At 41.2% G+C, this 16,671-nt stretch overlaps 2 protein-coding genes across 7 annotated transcripts in view; both read left to right on the top strand.

The window, feature by feature from the left end:
* The first annotated feature begins 731 nt into the window (after positions 1–731).
* On the top strand, positions 732–3,284 carry mt2 (metallothionein 2). Its single transcript, XM_090206159.1, has 3 exons — positions 732–2,296; positions 2,405–2,470; positions 3,074–3,284. Exons 1-3 carry the CDS (start codon positions 2,272–2,274, stop codon positions 3,163–3,165), a joined length of 183 nt encoding a protein of 60 aa, XP_090062285.1. The 5' UTR covers positions 732–2,271; the 3' UTR covers positions 3,166–3,284.
* Positions 3,285–4,924: 1,640 nt separating this feature from the next.
* The window catches only part of nup93 (nucleoporin 93), a 32,563-nt gene continuing 20,816 nt past the window's right edge, over positions 4,925–16,671 (top strand). For 2 of the 6 annotated variants that reach the window (XM_021570122.3, XM_021570113.3), the window contains exons 1-3: positions 4,925–5,049; positions 6,203–6,389; positions 7,654–7,771. In XM_021570122.3, the coding sequence (XP_021425797.2) occupies positions 4,986–5,049; positions 6,203–6,389; positions 7,654–7,771 (369 nt within the window). In that variant the 5' untranslated portion in view covers positions 4,925–4,985. Of the gene's footprint in view, positions 5,504–6,202; positions 6,390–7,653; positions 7,772–16,671 lie in introns of all 6 variants that reach the window. The other 4 variants (XM_090206118.1, XM_021570137.3, XM_090206113.1 and 1 more) reach the window with 3 other exon arrangements.

Raw genomic sequence — 16,671 nt, 5'->3', positions numbered from 1 at the left:
CAATCACAGTACATATTGTGAGTTTGTTCTACTGGATGCTTGTTCTGAGATGAGTATGAAATCTAATCATCACTGCTGGAGATGCATGTATAACAGTATAACTTTAGACCGTCCCCTCGCCCATACCCGGTGACGTCACCGATTGAAACGCTATTTAGCGCGCACCACCGCTAACTAGCTAGCCGTTTCACATCCGTTACACATGCATGTTGCATCCACTTGCAAACTACCCTCATAATTGTTTTTACACTGCTGCTACTCACTGTTGACTATCTATGCATAGTCACTTTACCCCTACCTACATGTACAAATTACATCGACTAACCTGTACCCTTGCACATTGACTAGGTACTAGTACCCCCTACATAGCCTCTTTATTGTTATTGTGCTACTTTTTATTTTTTACTTTAGTTTATTTCGTAAATATTTTCTTAACTATATTTCTTGACCTGAATTGTACATAGCCTCTTTATTGTTATTGTGTTACTTTTTATTTTAGTTTATTTTTGTAAATATTTTCTTAACTATATTTCTTGAACTGAATTGTTGGTTAAGGGCTTGTAAGTCAACATTTCACGGTAAGGTCTACTACATCTGTTGTACTCGGCACATGTGACAAATAACATTTGATTTTGAAACGGCTTACTCCAGGCGCCCGCTGGGTGTCCCGGCGTTCCATGTTCATTGCATTGGCTCCTCCTAGTCTTCCAAAAGAGCCAACAAAGATAAACAGATACCTAGATAGATGGCATAGCTATGACTAATTAAAATATTGTTAATAATAGAGTGCAACATTTCAGTAATTATCTTTCCCAAATGAACACATCCACAAGACAGTCAGCGATTGTAACTCATCACAGATAACAACGTTCACTACTTACTACAGCTAGGTATATTTATTCCCCCATTTCCATATGCAACAATACATTAGATATGCCGACAGAACATACAAAGCATTTCATATAGTTAGCCCATTTGATAAAGCGAGACGATATTTTACCGAAGTCCTCGATCTTCAACTGTCAATGTTTCTAGGTTAGCTAGCTAGCTATAACCATGCAAAGGCAGTTATTAAAATATATATATATTGCAAATGACTTCACTTGTCACTCAAAGCTGCTCAAGTTACTTTGTCGCGAACACATTATTCCACAGTACCAAATAAGTGCTTTGAAGTCATCATCGTTCATGGAGTTTAGAATATATTTCTGTATTGATCATGATTCTTATTAGGGTAAATTTGTTTTATATATATGATGAAATATGAAAGTATTTATGAAAGGCATGTAGAATAGTTCTGAATGCATCATTGTTTTTGTTTTCTTAACTGTTCATTTGTAATTAATTGTAGGTCTGGCTGCTGGCGGTGACTATTCTTATTACGTAGCACAATGTTTGTGGTATGACACAGCTCATTTACTCAGGCAAGATATTCTAGAAAAATACTAACACTCAGTCGACATGCGCAAAGTGATTCATTCACATTCGACTGTTGCTCATAAGCACAGCTCGTGTGCAGATAAAGGAAGCACGGGACTGGAAGCTCTCAACACAGCACCAATGACAACACCACTCCCGAAAAAGTGACAACTGAACCGTTTAATAATTTGCGTACCGTGTGCACTGTGCACGGTAACGATGACTGTCCAACCGAAAAACAGTCAACAATGTAGTGATTTGTAAATCGTCGTTTTAATATATATTTCCATAAACACTAGGCCTATTCAAATTCTTCCCAACAAGTAATATAATTCTATTAATTTTTCGCATTCTAATCTATAGGCCTATGTCCAGATTAGATTATAGTATATAACAATTTAAATCATCATGAATTTGAACATTACAATTAGATCGTGGCTGTAAAATAACAATATAATGGCTTGATTGATTACAACACTCCAGACCCTGGGGGTTATTGAAGGCATTCCTAAAAACAAAAAAGATCCCAATAAATGTTTGTATAGTTAAATAAATATAGGTGTAGCCTTAATTAATCGATGATCAACGTGGTAATCAGGTTTATGTAACAGACTATGGAATTTGGAAACAATAGGAAACTCTTCCTTGATTATTTTCGCGCAGTATAATGAAATAACCCGGGTGCAAACCCTGATCGTCTGAACGCGAGACTGTTTTGCACACGGCACCCGTCTGTCCCTGACGCTATAAAAACGGTGCTTCGCCAAAGTGAAATTTAAAGCTTACAACTCAACAGTGAAATTAAGCTGAAATACTTCATTTGACTAAAGAAGCGCGATCAAAAACTGAAAAATGGATCCTTGTGAATGCTCTAAAAGTAAGTTTTCATGTATATTGATTAATATAATCAGAATGTAGGCCTATTTATTCGAAAACCAACTACCTGTCATTTTGATTATCTATTAACGCAACTGTCTATTTGTAGCTGGCTCTTGCAACTGCGGTGGATCCTGCAAGTGCTCAAACTGCGCATGCACCAGTTGTAAGAAAAGTAAGTTTTTAAATTTATTTTTTGGGGTTTTGCATTCTAAATACCACTTCAGATTGCCCATGTAGGTATATTTAACCAATCTCTTCTCAATGGTGACTGGTGGCACGTTAAATGGAGGACGGGCTGGGCACCCTATGTGATAATCAAGTGGGAAGGTAATTTACCACATACAGCTGGAGAGAAATCCACTTAAACCCCCCCAACTGCGCCGATTTCTCTCTCATGCTGGCTTCACCTAAGGAAATGATTTGATAACTGCAATTTCGGCAGAAATTCAACTGCACAACTTTTATGAAAAACAATATCATTTAACACATGTTTACCAGCAATATGGTTGACACTGTTGGCCATTAGAAACTGTTTCTCTCAATGAGTTCAAAGCATGGTTCAAAGATGATATTGACCAACTGGTCAATACCATCTTCCCACTTAGTTATGAACACCTGGTAGCCTAATTAGGCTCTTCAAGAGGACTCGGAAGGCTTTAATTAAGTTGACCAAAACTGGGGAGACAAGTTGACAAGTCATCCAAGAGCCTTATTAATAGGTTGTGTAATAGTCTTGTCGTTGGTCATCACTAATCAATTGTTTTTGTCCCATCAGGTTGCTGCCCCTGCTGTCCTTCCGACTGCAGTAAATGTGCTTCAGGCTGTGTGTGCAAGGGCAAGACCTGCGATACCAGCTGTTGTCAGTGAGGCCTGGTGCATTACCGTGACAATGCAGTCATTCCCTACGAAATTGGTTGTACCATCTTGAGCCTAGACTTAGTACTTTGTCTGTTAAATGTAAGAAAATAAATTCCATTAAACTTCAAGTTTGACTTTCATTTGGGTTACTGGGGGTGGGTAACAACAATGTTTAGTCACCTTCTGGTGTCTACATGTTTGATTCCCTCCCAAATTAAAAGTGGGCGATTCGCTTAGTTAACCATCAGTTCCCATTTAATTTTTGTACTGGCAATTTGTCTAAATACGAAATTGAATTCTTAACAGATCCCCATTAGCTGTTCTTGGGGTCCGAACACTAAGGCTCTAAAATCAGAGAACCGTATATGGCGTAACACGTACAAAATGTTTAACACTAAACAGTGTGTGCTAGCATGTCTTCACATTACCTGCTGTGCCGTAAGGTGAATTATTACTTTGCAATCTGACCTCCCATAGTCTTTGGGATTGAGGACCTTTTAGCATGTCTTGTGGTGTGCATGGGTGTCCGAGCTGTGTGCTGGTAGTTTTATACAGAGCTCGGAGCATTCAGCTTGTCAACCTCTCACTTTGACCCATGAACGATTGACATGCCGCCCTGTTCTGAGCAAATTGTAATTTTCTTAAGTCTTTGTGGCACCTGACCACACGACTGAACAGTAGTCCAGCTGTGACAACTAGGGCCAGTAGGACCTGCCTTGTTAGTGATCAGGTAGAGCAGTGCTTTATGGACAGACTTCTCACTATCTTAGCTACTGTCTCACTGTTTTGACCATGACAAGTTACAATCCAGAGTTACTCCAAGCAGTTTGTGGTTAATATTTAGCTAGTTAGGTTTGGGAAGGGGTTAGCTAACATGCTATCAAGTTAAAATGCTAGTTGTCTGTGATTCTGGTTACCCTCTTAGGTTAAGTTACATATCATACCAAGTTGTGTCTGAGACCAGGATGGACAGCCACCTCAGACAACCCTTTTCTTTAATGTTAAATGGCCTGAGTAAACGTATCCACAATATGCTATACTGTGTCTCCCTAACAATGAAGGCTAGAATAGGCTTGTAAGTATTTGGATGGGAGACACACGGGAACCAATTGCTGTTGGGGACTCAAGTAGGCTGTTGCAGAGTAATTGTGGGGACAATGTGAAGGTCACACAGTCCTGACTCAGTGGTTCCTGCAAATCTAAGATCTTATTACCTGTCCTTGACCAAGTGTCTGCTACCTGCTGGTATCTAATCTTCAATGCAAATCTAAATACTACACACAGGTCTGAAGTTTAAGTGCCTAATTGTCCTTTTTCCACTACTTTTTTGTTTATGTATAGATGGGTTGGCCAACATCACAAATGATGCGCACGCATTGTAAGGGAGTGACACGTGAATAAACTGTTCTAACACAGTTCAACCTGCATGTCAACACTGCTTTGAGATGAGTGATTTAATAGTAGATTAGGTTGAGGAGTGTTTACTTTTTGGATGTTTAGTTACCAATTAGGCATAGCAGGCCTGTCACACTTTATAAAAAAAGGCATATTGTATTAATTTATTTAACCTTTATTGAACTAGGCAAGTCGGTTATGCCAGCACATGAAGGGATTGAAAAATGACAATTGCAATACATGATAATTTTGTCTCCATCCCTAATGAGGATGAGGCAGACTCAACCAAAAGGGGGGTTGGGTTGGAGGCTGAGATCCCACTCCTTCATGATGACGATATAGGCACAAGGTTGCGAGACTTCTCGATCTACCACCTCCATTACACTCCGGCGCAGCAGGTGGCGGCAGAGAGCTGCCCACAAGTAAAAAGCGCAATGTCGTTTTGGAAAACGAGACATCATCCAATCATCGTAGACCTCAGAAGTGCCGGGGTAAAATGTATGTACGACGGGGGGAAAAAATGAGATAAGCGCAAAATAACTGTTATAACTATTAGTTGTGGAACAAGGGAAAGGATCATTTGCTATCTAGGCATCTTGTAAGTTGCCCAGCTAATACGCGTTATAACTAGCAAGGAATGATACTAGTTATTGTAGTTATCCTGCTAGCTGATACTAGCACCATTCATCAGTACGCGGTCTGTCCTTGCCAAGCATGACACTAGCCAGTTTGCTAACGTGCTTTCCTTTGTACCTGTCTAACGTTAGCTAAATGAATGACTTATTTTAAAATGTTGATGGCATAAAATGTGTAATTCGTATTTAAGTTTTTGTAGACAGTCATATCAAAATCTATTCGGAGGCTCACCACGATAGCAAGCTAGCCTAATAGCTAATCGTGCTAAGGGGGCATGCGCGCGTTGGGTTCGATTTTCTGACGACTGGGGAAAAGGGTAAGATTAGTTTGTACATGGTGTGGCCCGTGACATATTAATAAACACTGATTTATATAGAACCAGTCCAGTGATCAGTCCTGGTCTGGAGAACATAATTACATACACTAACATTACATACAGCCTTTATTTTTATTTAAAAAAAAGTTTTAATCAAGAATGTTTTGTGGTATCTGGAATGATTGATATCTGGAATCAGTCATTAGGCCTAAACAGCAGACAGTCAATGATTTGTTTAAATGACATGTTTCCAGCAAGGATTAGGATAGCTAGCAGTCAGATTGTTACAGGCTAACTCAGCCTTACTTACAGGTTAGGTACTTGTTGGTGTATTATAGAGAATTTTCGACCAACCTTAACTTGGCAATAGCCTACTTCCTCAATTCCCAACTTCGAAGAAGACAACAAATGTTTTAGAAAACGCTCTGTCAATAAAGTTAAAAAACAAAACATTGCTCCATGAAGTCATCCAACAATGTGTAGGCAGCCATATTGTCTATTTAAAATCTTTTCTCATTGTTCTCTGTGCTATGCCAAACTGTACCGATCTAATAACTCCTATCAGCCAGCTGGAACAGAGTAATGGTTTGACTAGGTAGTATTTTTAATAGTTAGGTTAGAGTCATGAAGACTGCATGCCATTTAACCCAGTATAGTTATATTTGTTTTAATCCAGCCATCCTGTCTCTTGACTCCCAGTGGTTGCCATGGAAGCGGAGGGCTTTGGAGAACTCCTGCAGCAGGCAGAGCAGCTTGCAGCAGAGACTGAGGCCGTGTCTGAGCTTCCTCATGTTGAGAGGAACCTTCAGGAGATCCAGCAGGCTGGAGAGAGGCTACGCTCCCGCACCTTAACTCGAACATCACAAGACGCTGCTGATGTGAAAGCGTAAGTTCTCTCTTGGGTATCAGTCACTGATATTTTCTTATTGAGCACTGTTACATGCACACAATAATGATTGTGCATAGTCAGGTTAATATAATAGTTTGTTTAAAAGTTTACATGCTTTGCAAGAAGCACAATTTCTCTAATAATCCTGTTTATATGGACACATCTGAAATCAGGCTACTAATGGGACTTGTTATTTTGTGAAGACTATTTGATTCTGAGTTTGGACATATAAAATTTGTATGTTTACTATTTCTAAGATGCATACTTTCAGTTTTTCCGAACTCACTTCACTTGTGCATAAGAGGAAGCCTGCGCTGCCTGGTGCTGGCACATGTGCAGATCAAATACACCACTGGAACGCCGATTAAACTGTTATCATGTCCTAATAATTCTGAAAGATTGTGCAGAAAATCAGATGTTTTAAATCGGCTTATGCTTACTTTGATTATTACCGTACGACTGTTTAAGATAAGCAGAGTAAGGCGTTTACATGACTGATGCCATAATCAGTTTAATATCCAATTATGTGCATGTAAACATACTCATTGTAGAGATGATCTTCATAGTCTGTGATATTATTTCAAATCAGATTTGAAGTGGGGTCCTTTTCTAATAAACGTCTCTTTTTTATTATTTTATGATTTCCCCTGTCATGAAGGAGTCTGAGGGTAGTAAGATTTTGATGTTACCTGCACAAAGCTCATCATTATGACTGGCTATTATTCAGATGACAATACATATGACTGCTTATAGGCTGCTTGCAATTACGTGATCTTGTCACTATTGTGTGAGATAGTGGGCAGATGTTTCATCTTACATTGTCATCTGTATTTGTACTCTGGGACATCAAGTTTATGGGAGCTATCTTATGTTAGAGATGTGTAGCTCTGTGTTATGTTCTGCATTGCATTCAACTTACTTCATGCCCTCTAGAGCAGGGGTCCTCAAGTGCTATTTGAGGAGGTCCAGTCACACAAATGTCCTAGGTGGCGAAGGTTCAGATAGAAATTGATTTCTCGGCATAGTAACGAACCCCACCCTCGCAACCAATGCGACCCCAAACTGTTCACACCCCTCTTTTTGCCGGAGAGAAAATGCAGCAGTTTTAAGATACTTTCCTGCAATTCTACAAATCTTTCCATGTCTTATGTGTGTTTATATGGTCGAAGCCCAACCGGACCTCGGTTCGCCTGAGTATGGGAGGCTCTAGAGGATAGTCTACTAAACAAATGGAATTTGCTGTTTCCTCTGTTCCCTGTAGGTCCATCCTCCTTGGGTCCAGAGGCCTGGACATCTTCCACATCTCCCAGCGTCTGGAGAGCCTGAGTGCTGCCACCACCTTTGAACCTCTAGAGCCAGTGAAGGACACTGACATCCAGGTATTCACACTCTCTTTACGATTGTGGGGCTGTTTGAGCTTTGGGCTACTTTTTCATCCACATCTGTCCTGTTGTATGTCAGGACCTTCACTTTTGTGTTTTTCAGAGTCAAGGGCAGCCAGGCAGGTGATGGTAATTAATGGTTTTTAGATTATGCTTTTAGTCAAACTGGCGGATTCATATCTGGTTCTGTTAATGTCACAGCTGAGGTTTACTGTGTAATGATTTTTATGCTAATAAGCAAAAGGCTGATGGATTCTGTTGGAGGATCATTGCAGTCTCTTGCTGGTGGGAGGATTAGAAATGTTTTCTGTCTAGGGAAAGATGTCTGACAAGTGTATAGTGTCCAAATCTCTACTCATCGTTCTGTAGCCTATATCAAACCCACTGCCTGCAATGCTGAGTTTGTTGTTTAAATGCATTCACAAAAGTTAACTCAACATCCTTTAATTTTAATTATCTTCGGCCTATTTGATTCAAATTGGGGGCGATGTAGGGTTGTAAACTTTCCAGAAATCCTGGTTGGAGGATTCCTGATTTTCCCTTCTGATTCTTAATCCTCCAACAGAGGAATTTTGCTAGCATCAGAATTGGATTAATTGCTCTGCCTCAACTGATAAAAAATTCATTAAATAGAGCATTAATAAGATTCAGAACTACCACATGTTAATATATTTAGAGTTGAAATAGGTCAAATGTGAATAGGGCTAATTTCTCAGAACATTTTTTGTAGGAATGATGGTATTCCAAATTGCGGATAAAGATAGTTATTGCTTACCACCGTCTGTCACACGAATTTGGGCTCTAAGCCCTCAGACTCATGTCTAGTGATTTGGAAAAAAACACACAAAAAAAATGGACAAATATTTGTGGCCATTGTCAAAGTAATCAGAGGTCAGAAACAACCATACTTTCACTGGTTTCATATTATGGAATTACCCATTGATGTGATCTGTTCAGAACCAAAATAGATACATGGCATATTAGTGGGTTTCAAACCCTGTCCAGTGTTCTCTTGATCTGTGACTGTTATAGAGACCATGGGACCACACAGCCGTCAAACTGCTCAGGAAGGAGACGCGTTCTGTCTCCTAGAGATGAACGTACTTTGGTGCGAAAAGTGGAAATCAATCCCAGAACAACAGCAAAGGACCTTGTGAGGATGCTGAAGGAAACGGGTACAAAAGTATCTACAGTGGGGCAATAATTAGCAAATAAATTCATTAAAAATCCTACAATGTGATTTTCTGGAATTTTTTATCTCGTTTTGTCTGTCATAGTTGAAGTGTACCTATGATGAAAATTACAGGCCTCTCTCATATTTTTAAGTGGGAGAACTGGCACAATTGACTAAATACTTTTTTGCCCCACTGTATATCCACAGTAAAACAAGTCCTATGTCGACATAACCTTAAAGGACGCTCAGCAAGAAAGAAGCCACTGCTCCAAAACCCGCATAAAAAAGCCAGACTACAGTTTGAAACTGCACATGGGGACAAAGATCCTCTGGTCTGATGAAATAAAAATAGAACTCTTTGGCCATCATGACCACGGTTATGTTTGGAGGAAAAAGGGGGAGGCTTGCAAGCCGAAGAACACCATTCCAACCATGAAGCACGGGGTTGGCAGCATCATGTTGTGGGAGTGCTTTGCTGCAGGAGGGAATGGTGCACTTCACAAAATAGATGTCTTCATGAGGGAGGAAAATTATGTGGATATATTGAAGCAACATCTCAAGACATCAGTCAGAAAGTTAAAGCTTGTTCGCAAATGGGTCTTCCAAATGGACAATGACCCTAAGCGTATTTCCAAAGTTGTGGCAAAATGGCTCAAGGACAACAAAGTCAAGGTATTGTAGTGGCCATCACAAAGCCCTGACCTCAATCCTATAGAAATTTGTGGGCAGAACTGAAAAATGTTGTGCGAGCAAGGAGTCCTACAATCCTGACTCATTTACACCAGCTCTGTCAGGAGGAATGGGCCAAAATTCACCCAACTTATTGTGGGAAGCTTGTGGAAGGCTACCTGAAACATTTGACCCAAGTTAAACAATTTAAAGGCATTGCTACCAAATACTAATTGAGTGTATGTAAATTCCTGGCCCACTGGGAATGTGATGAAAGAAATAAAAGCTGAAATAAATCATTCTCTAATATTACTGACATTTCACATTCTTAAAATAAAGTGGTGATCCTAACTGACCTAAGACAGGGAATTTTTAAATGTCAGGAATTGTGAAAAACTGAGTTTAAATGTATTTGGCTAAGGTGTATGTAAACTTCAGACTTAAACTGTACATATAAGATAAAAAAAAGAAGTATGTAAACATTATTAAAGTGACTGGTAGGGTTGCAAAGGTTCAGAAACTTTCTGGTACATTTCTGGAATTCTTAAGCACTGGAATTTGGGGAATTTTGCTTAAATTCATCAAAAGGGTTAGCTTATAAAAGTGAACCTTTTTTTTGTGGGAAACACATGAGGCAATTCTAGGTCTTGTGGCATATTTTGGTTAAACTATTCTCAATTCAATGGAATTGCAACCCTCTGCATGCACAGTGCTCACTTACATCACATGTACAGCTGATTCTCAAGATCTTGTACACTAATGAGATGCTATTGGGTGAATATATTTTATATGACATACATGATTTGTTGTTAACTAGTAAAAAGTAGCCTACAGCAAACAATTTAACAATTTCTGACCAATACAAGATGGGAACAATTGGTGGCCAAACGGGCAAATTATAGGCTTTTTGCGCCTGACGATGAGCCATCCTCAAAGAGGTTGGACAGTGACAGTGACGATGAGGCCTCAGTCTGATGTTCAAGGGGTGGACATTGAGGAGGTCCAGGGAGAAGACATGGAAGCCTGAGAGGAAGACAACCTTCTAACAGGCCGTCATTGAAAATAAGAATTTGTTCTGACTTGCCTAGTTAAATAAAGGTCAAATTAAATAAATACAAATATTCCCTTTTGTTGTTCAGTGAAATTGTCCCGTGTGAAGAGTCAACATTTAATTAAAGTTCAATTCGTAACTAATTTGTATTTCTTTTCAATTGGAAGGATTTAATCATTTGCAATTGTCTACTTAAGATAAGGTAAAAGGTTTATGTTTCTGTCTCCAGATGATATGGGAAATATATCCAATGCAAAAACATCTACGTTTTAAGTAGTATTAATATTAATTTGCATATACTCCCGTTAATTCCCATATATTCCTGTTAATTCCCACGGAAAGTTTCCACCTCTGAATATTCCCTAAAATCTGCAAACCTATTGACTAGTGTTCCATTGTTAAAGTGGCCAGTGATTCCAAGGGCAGCAGCCTCTAAGGTGCAGGGTTGGTTAACCTGGTGGAAGCCGGCTAGCGATGGCTATTTAATGGTCTGATGGCCTTGAGATAGAAGCTGTTTTTCAGTCTCTTGGTTCCAGCTTTGATGCACCTGTACTGACCTCGCCTTCTGGATGAGGTCAGGAACTTCTCCACTGTGGTCCCATCAATGTGGATAGGGGCGTGCTCCCTCTGCTGTTTCCTGAAGTCCGCGATCAGCTCCTTTTTTCTGTTGACGTTGCGTGAGATGTTATTTTCCTGGTACTGCTGTCCCGGGGTCCTCACCTCTTCCCTGTAGGCTGTCTCGTTGTTGTAGGTAATCAGGCCTACTACCGTTATGGCGTCTGAAAACTTGATGATTGAGTTGGAAGTGTGCGTGGCCACGTAGTCATGGGTGAACGGAGTACAGTACAGGAGTGGGTTGAGCACGCACCCCTGTGTTGAGGATCAGCGAAGTAGAGGTGTTGTTTCCTACCTTCACCGCCTGGTGGTGGCCCGTCAGGAAGTTCAGGACCCAGTTGCACAGGGTGGGGTTCAGACCCAGGGCCCCAAGCTTAATGATGAGCTTGGAGGGTAATATGGTGTTGAATGTTGAGGTATAGTCAATGATCAGCATTCTTACATAGGTATTCCTGTTTTTCAGATGGGATAGGGTAGTGTGCAGTGCGATGGTGATTGTATCATCTGTGACTATTGGGGCGGTAAGCAAATTGAAGTGTCAGGTAAGGTAGAGGTGATATGATCCTTAACTAGCCCCTCCAAGCACTTCATGACAGAAGTGAGTGCTACGGGGCGATAGTCGTTTAGTTCAGTTACCTTTGCTTTCTTGGGTACAGGAACAATGGTGGCCATCTTGAAACATGTGGGGACAGGAGACTGGGATAGGGAGAGATTGAATATGTCCGTAAGCACTCCAGCCAGCTGGTCTGCACATGCTCTGAGGATGGGGCAAGGGATGCCTTCTGGGCCGCCAGCCTTGCGAGGGTGAACACCCTTAATGTCTTACTTACGTCGGCCACGGAGAAGGAGAGCCCACTGTCCTTGGAAGCGGGCCGCATCGGTGGCACTTTATCATCAAAGCAGGCGAAGAAGGGTTTTAGTTTGTCCGGGAGGACGATGTCAGTGTGTCTGGTTTTCCCTTTGTCGTCCGTCTGTAGACTTTGCCACATAGGTCTCGTGTCTGAGCCGTTGAATTGCGACTCCACTTTGTCTCTGCACTGACGTTTTGCCTGTTTGATTGCCTTATGGAGGTATTAACTACACTGTTTTGTATTCGGCCGTATTCCCAGTCACCTTGCCAGGGTTAAATACGGTGGTTCACGTTTTCAGTTTACCCGCAAATGCTGCCATCTATCCAAGGTTTCTGGTTTGGGTAGGTTTAAAAGTCACAATGGGTACAACATCTCCTATACATTTCCTGACGACAATTGTGTTACATCAACGGATGATGTTTCTGCAAATCTGAATCTATTTAGTGGGAACAGTCTCCGATGAGGAATAGAAGATGAGGAGAATAATCTCCAGTCAGTATACAGTATGTTGAAATATAATAAGAAAAAGATGTTTAGCACCATTACTAAACAGTTATTCCATTGTGTTAGTGGCCTTCAGACTGTAGGGCCGGGACGGTACTAGTATCGCAATATTTTTTCCATGAAAACATGAAGCAGACTAAACTCTTTGGTCCTTTAAAAACCTGCTATATGTAAAATATTGTGTGCTATAGCTTTGAAAATAAATGTATGGGACTGGATGACAACATAATGTTTGTTTCCAACATTAGGGCTGTTTTCCTAAAGAAGTTAAATCAATTTTGTATTCTGTTTCCTTGCCGCGATACTAACGGGTATCACGATACTGGTATCGTTCCGGCCATGGAGGGGCTGCCATCCTTTGGCCACTCCCAGACTGTCAAACTATATCATACAATGTTCTCTCTTGCTCTTAACTGGGTAAAACGACATTGACACTACAATATTTATTTTAGCAGTGTTGATAATATTACAAAATCAAATGTATTGATTAGCCTGTTCTAGATGAGGTTGCATCCACACCATAAGAAAATTATGATTCCAATTAGGCCTTTAACATGGGCTGAGTGGGTCTCTGAGCGGGGATGGGAAGGCCACAGATAGTCGAGGAATGAGTGGGGTGTTGTATTGATCTCCTCATTTTCTGATGACCCCAGTGCTCCCTCTCCATAATCTTCAACCTGACGTGTGGTGGGCTGGCCGAGTGGAGCCTTGGTTTTACTGGAAGTGCACTTAGCCTCTTGGCAGGATTTAACCAGGCCCTTTTAGCTGGACTCAGTTGAGTGCTTGGGCCAGACACAGTGGGAAGTGGTTGGCCTTCTACTGTACTGTACTCCCTATCCACTATGCATAGTTGTATTTCTGTCTATTTTTCACATGATAGTTTTCATAGGTTTCCAAAACGTATGTCCCATTAATTGCCTATGTGGCCTTGCTGTATAAAGCCACAATTACTCTCACATTACTGGTGGCTCATGTGTTAACCTCAAGGGCAGGGAGCCTTTGTAAAGTTTAGTCAAGGTACAGAAAAGCTATTAGATTGATTGTTCTCAAACTGGGGGACAATGAAATTCACTTTTCTCAAATAGCCTATGTTACAATACAAACTGTGTGTTCCTTGATTGCTAAGTAATATATCTGTCATACCTAGCCTATGTATTGCCAACCTTTGAGCTATTCATTGATCACGACAATTAGGCCGGGAAATTATACTTGTATGTAGTATATGAGGTGGTACTGATTTTGACATTCTCCCCATTGTCTGCACTGCATCCATGGCTTGGTCTTTTCAGTAGCCTAGGCACTGGTGATAATATTGTGTGGTGTTTTTTACATTGAGCGTGATTGCACTCTGTAGTACTTACTGTATGTTCATGTGCTGAAGGGTTAGCTTGGCTAACACAAAGGAAAAGCTGGATGCTGATGAGGCGTAGCCTCTATCTCTATGTGGGTGGCTCAGAGAGGGGAATTAAGATGTGAATGATGTCTGTAGTATACATGGTTGCGAATGCATATGATTTATGTAGCTTACTCTGCATTTTTGGCCATTTGTTATATTTGTGTGTTGATGTGGGTCACATCAGTGAGGATGGAGACAAAGGAAAACAATTTGGGGGTGAGAAAGGGGTGATAGAAATAACCATGGGAAGGATGGAGAGAAAGAGGGAGCAGTAAGAGAAATGATGGACAGGATAAAACCCAAAGGAAAATAGAATAGGGGTGAGAGAGGAAAAAGAGTGGAATGATAAAATGGCAGAGAAGTATTTCTCTCCTGCTCTGTTTCTCTATTCCATCTTTTTCTGCTCCTCCTGTCTCTCCCTCCCCCTCTTTCTCTGAGAGCAGCTATAGTGATGGCATGCATTCTCTTGACAGAGTCTGATAAGCGCAGCTGCTGCTACAGCAGACTTTGGGAAAATAGCTTCACATGTGCAGCCTGTGTCTTGGTCTGTGCAGCCTGTGTCTTGGTCTGTGCAGCCGTGGACTCGGTGTATACCCCCCTGAGAAGCCACTGCACCCTTCTCATTAACTAAACATGACTCTTAAGAGGATTATTAGCCCACTTTCTGGACAGGATGTCGGAAGCCATCAGCAGAGGGAGAGAAAATCCATTACATTAATTGCATTGCGCTGGGGGAGGAGGGAAAAAGAGTATGATGCATATGTATAAAAGGAAGAAATGAGTGGTACTGAGAGAAGAGGACAGCAGGGATGCTGGAAAGAAGCAGGCGGCGGGGAAGGATCTACTGATGGAGAGGGAAGACCTGTGAGGTTGAGTGATCACTCCTCCTTGATCCCCCCCTGTGTCTGAGGGATGACTTGGTACAGTCCTCCAACAATAAAACAGCCTACAGTAACCCTTCATGTGGTACATATCTGGGTTCACACCAGTGGCCCACATTGCGTGAGGAAGGTGCAGCATCTGCGATGCCAGCCCGTCGGAGGGTCCGAAAACGCCCCAGAATGGCTCCGGCTCAGTTCTTCAGCTGGAGAGACGGGGCAGTGTGTTTAGTGTCAGGCATAGGTCTGTCTACGCCTGGCTACCTGCGCCTCTTCTCTCTCCCTGCCTGGCAGGCAGAGCCACAGCATGAGTAAGTATTGCCTCCACACACAGACCCACTGCGCTCATACATCTGCTCTGTCTGTGTGAAGATCTGTCTGTCACCTTCTCTTTACTTTTCCTTGCTTCCTGTCACTCTGTCTGTGACTATGGAGATGATAACGATGATTATGGTGGTGTTCACTTAAATGAATGCTTATTCTCTACACAGGAAGTGGCACAAGGGTGCGGTTTCACCTCCCGTACTCCACTCATTGTCTCAGAGTAAATGAAGATGAGCTGCAGGTTTTTAGCTACTGACCCGTCACATGTAGTTTTTTTTATTATCTCTGTGGAACTGCTGAGCAGCATTACACTAAGGGAAAATCTTGAAACAGAATTGAACAAATCCAGATGACAGATCATTTATTTTAAGATGTTATAGAATGCTTTTTCTTGTGGTGGTGTAATCATGTGCAGACAGTACAATTACGATCATTTGTGAATTAAAAATGCATCATTTTTGAACCCGTAGATTGCTTTAGACTGCTCGTTTGACCGAGCCGTGCCAAATATTGTATGTGCGCATGTATGTGACACGTATCAGCATCGTGTTATGGAGCATGTGTAACGTGTGTATTTGTTCCTATGCAGTACCTTTTCTTTTCTCGAGTTCTACTTTAGTAAACAATAGTGAATGTTTTCTGTTCTTGCAAAACCTAAGCAGTATACGCAATACAAATTGTGAGGGACAATGCAATTATCTAGAAGGTTCTAGAGATTCAGACACGCTGGCTATATTGGGTTAAATACTGCATATGTATATTTTGCTGGATAAATGCCATGAATATAAGATCCAGGGAGTTTACAGCTTCTTTGTGCGTTACTCATGGAGTTTAGAGATTCTATTGTTGCCTAAATATGAAATGATGGCCTACAGTGTATGATTTCAATTAAGGTTTATTTGGAAATGCATTAATTGCTGAAAATGCGGATAAGTTCCCCCTCCCTTTTGGACCCTTCGCTTCCTGGAAACCATAGACTGAAACGCATTATCCGTTTTATTCTTCACACAATGCCACATCATTAGGAATGAATACATTTATTCAGATTTCTCCTCTTTGTATGTCTTGCTGTGTGTGGAGACATGACCTGAGCTCTCCTGGTATATAAATAGCTCCATTGTCAGCTCCTAGGGTGCAAACTGGGTAGAACCTGTTTCATTTGGAGAGCAGAATCTCCTGAGGGGGGCGCTCCTCTCTGCCACAGACGACAGGAGGATGGGAGGACCCAGCACAATGACTGAGCAAGAAATGTAATTGGCAAGATACAGCAGGAAATCATCCTTTTGATTTATCTATTGAATAGAGGATAGTTACTGCTCTTGTGATACTGAAAAGCCCCCCCCCTCAGCTCTCTCCGCACTGTGCATTTACTTTTGTCATTTGACGGTCGGCTGCTGAAGAAGTAATAAGTCAATGATAATTTATAGCTGTCAGT

The sequence above is a fragment of the Oncorhynchus mykiss genome, chromosome 2 (genome assembly GCF_057628025.1).
Source record: "Oncorhynchus mykiss isolate SJ-2025 chromosome 2, ASM5762802v1, whole genome shotgun sequence".
Lineage (NCBI taxonomy): Eukaryota > Metazoa > Chordata > Actinopteri > Salmoniformes > Salmonidae > Oncorhynchus > Oncorhynchus mykiss.
Note: the sequence above shows the minus strand (reverse complement) of the source record. Positions and strands in the feature narration are given on the sequence as shown.

Excerpts from the sequence above, each read along its gene's own strand:
- mt2 (XM_090206159.1), top strand. The coding sequence starts at position 2,272 with ATGGATCCTTGTGAATGCTCTAAAA. Across the intron at positions 2,297-2,404 it reads TCCTTGTGAATGCTCTAAAA|CTGGCTCTTGCAACTGCGGT; the intron begins GTAAGTTTTCAT and ends GTCTATTTGTAG. Across the intron at positions 2,471-3,073 it reads ATGCACCAGTTGTAAGAAAA|GTTGCTGCCCCTGCTGTCCT; the intron begins GTAAGTTTTTAA and ends TTGTCCCATCAG.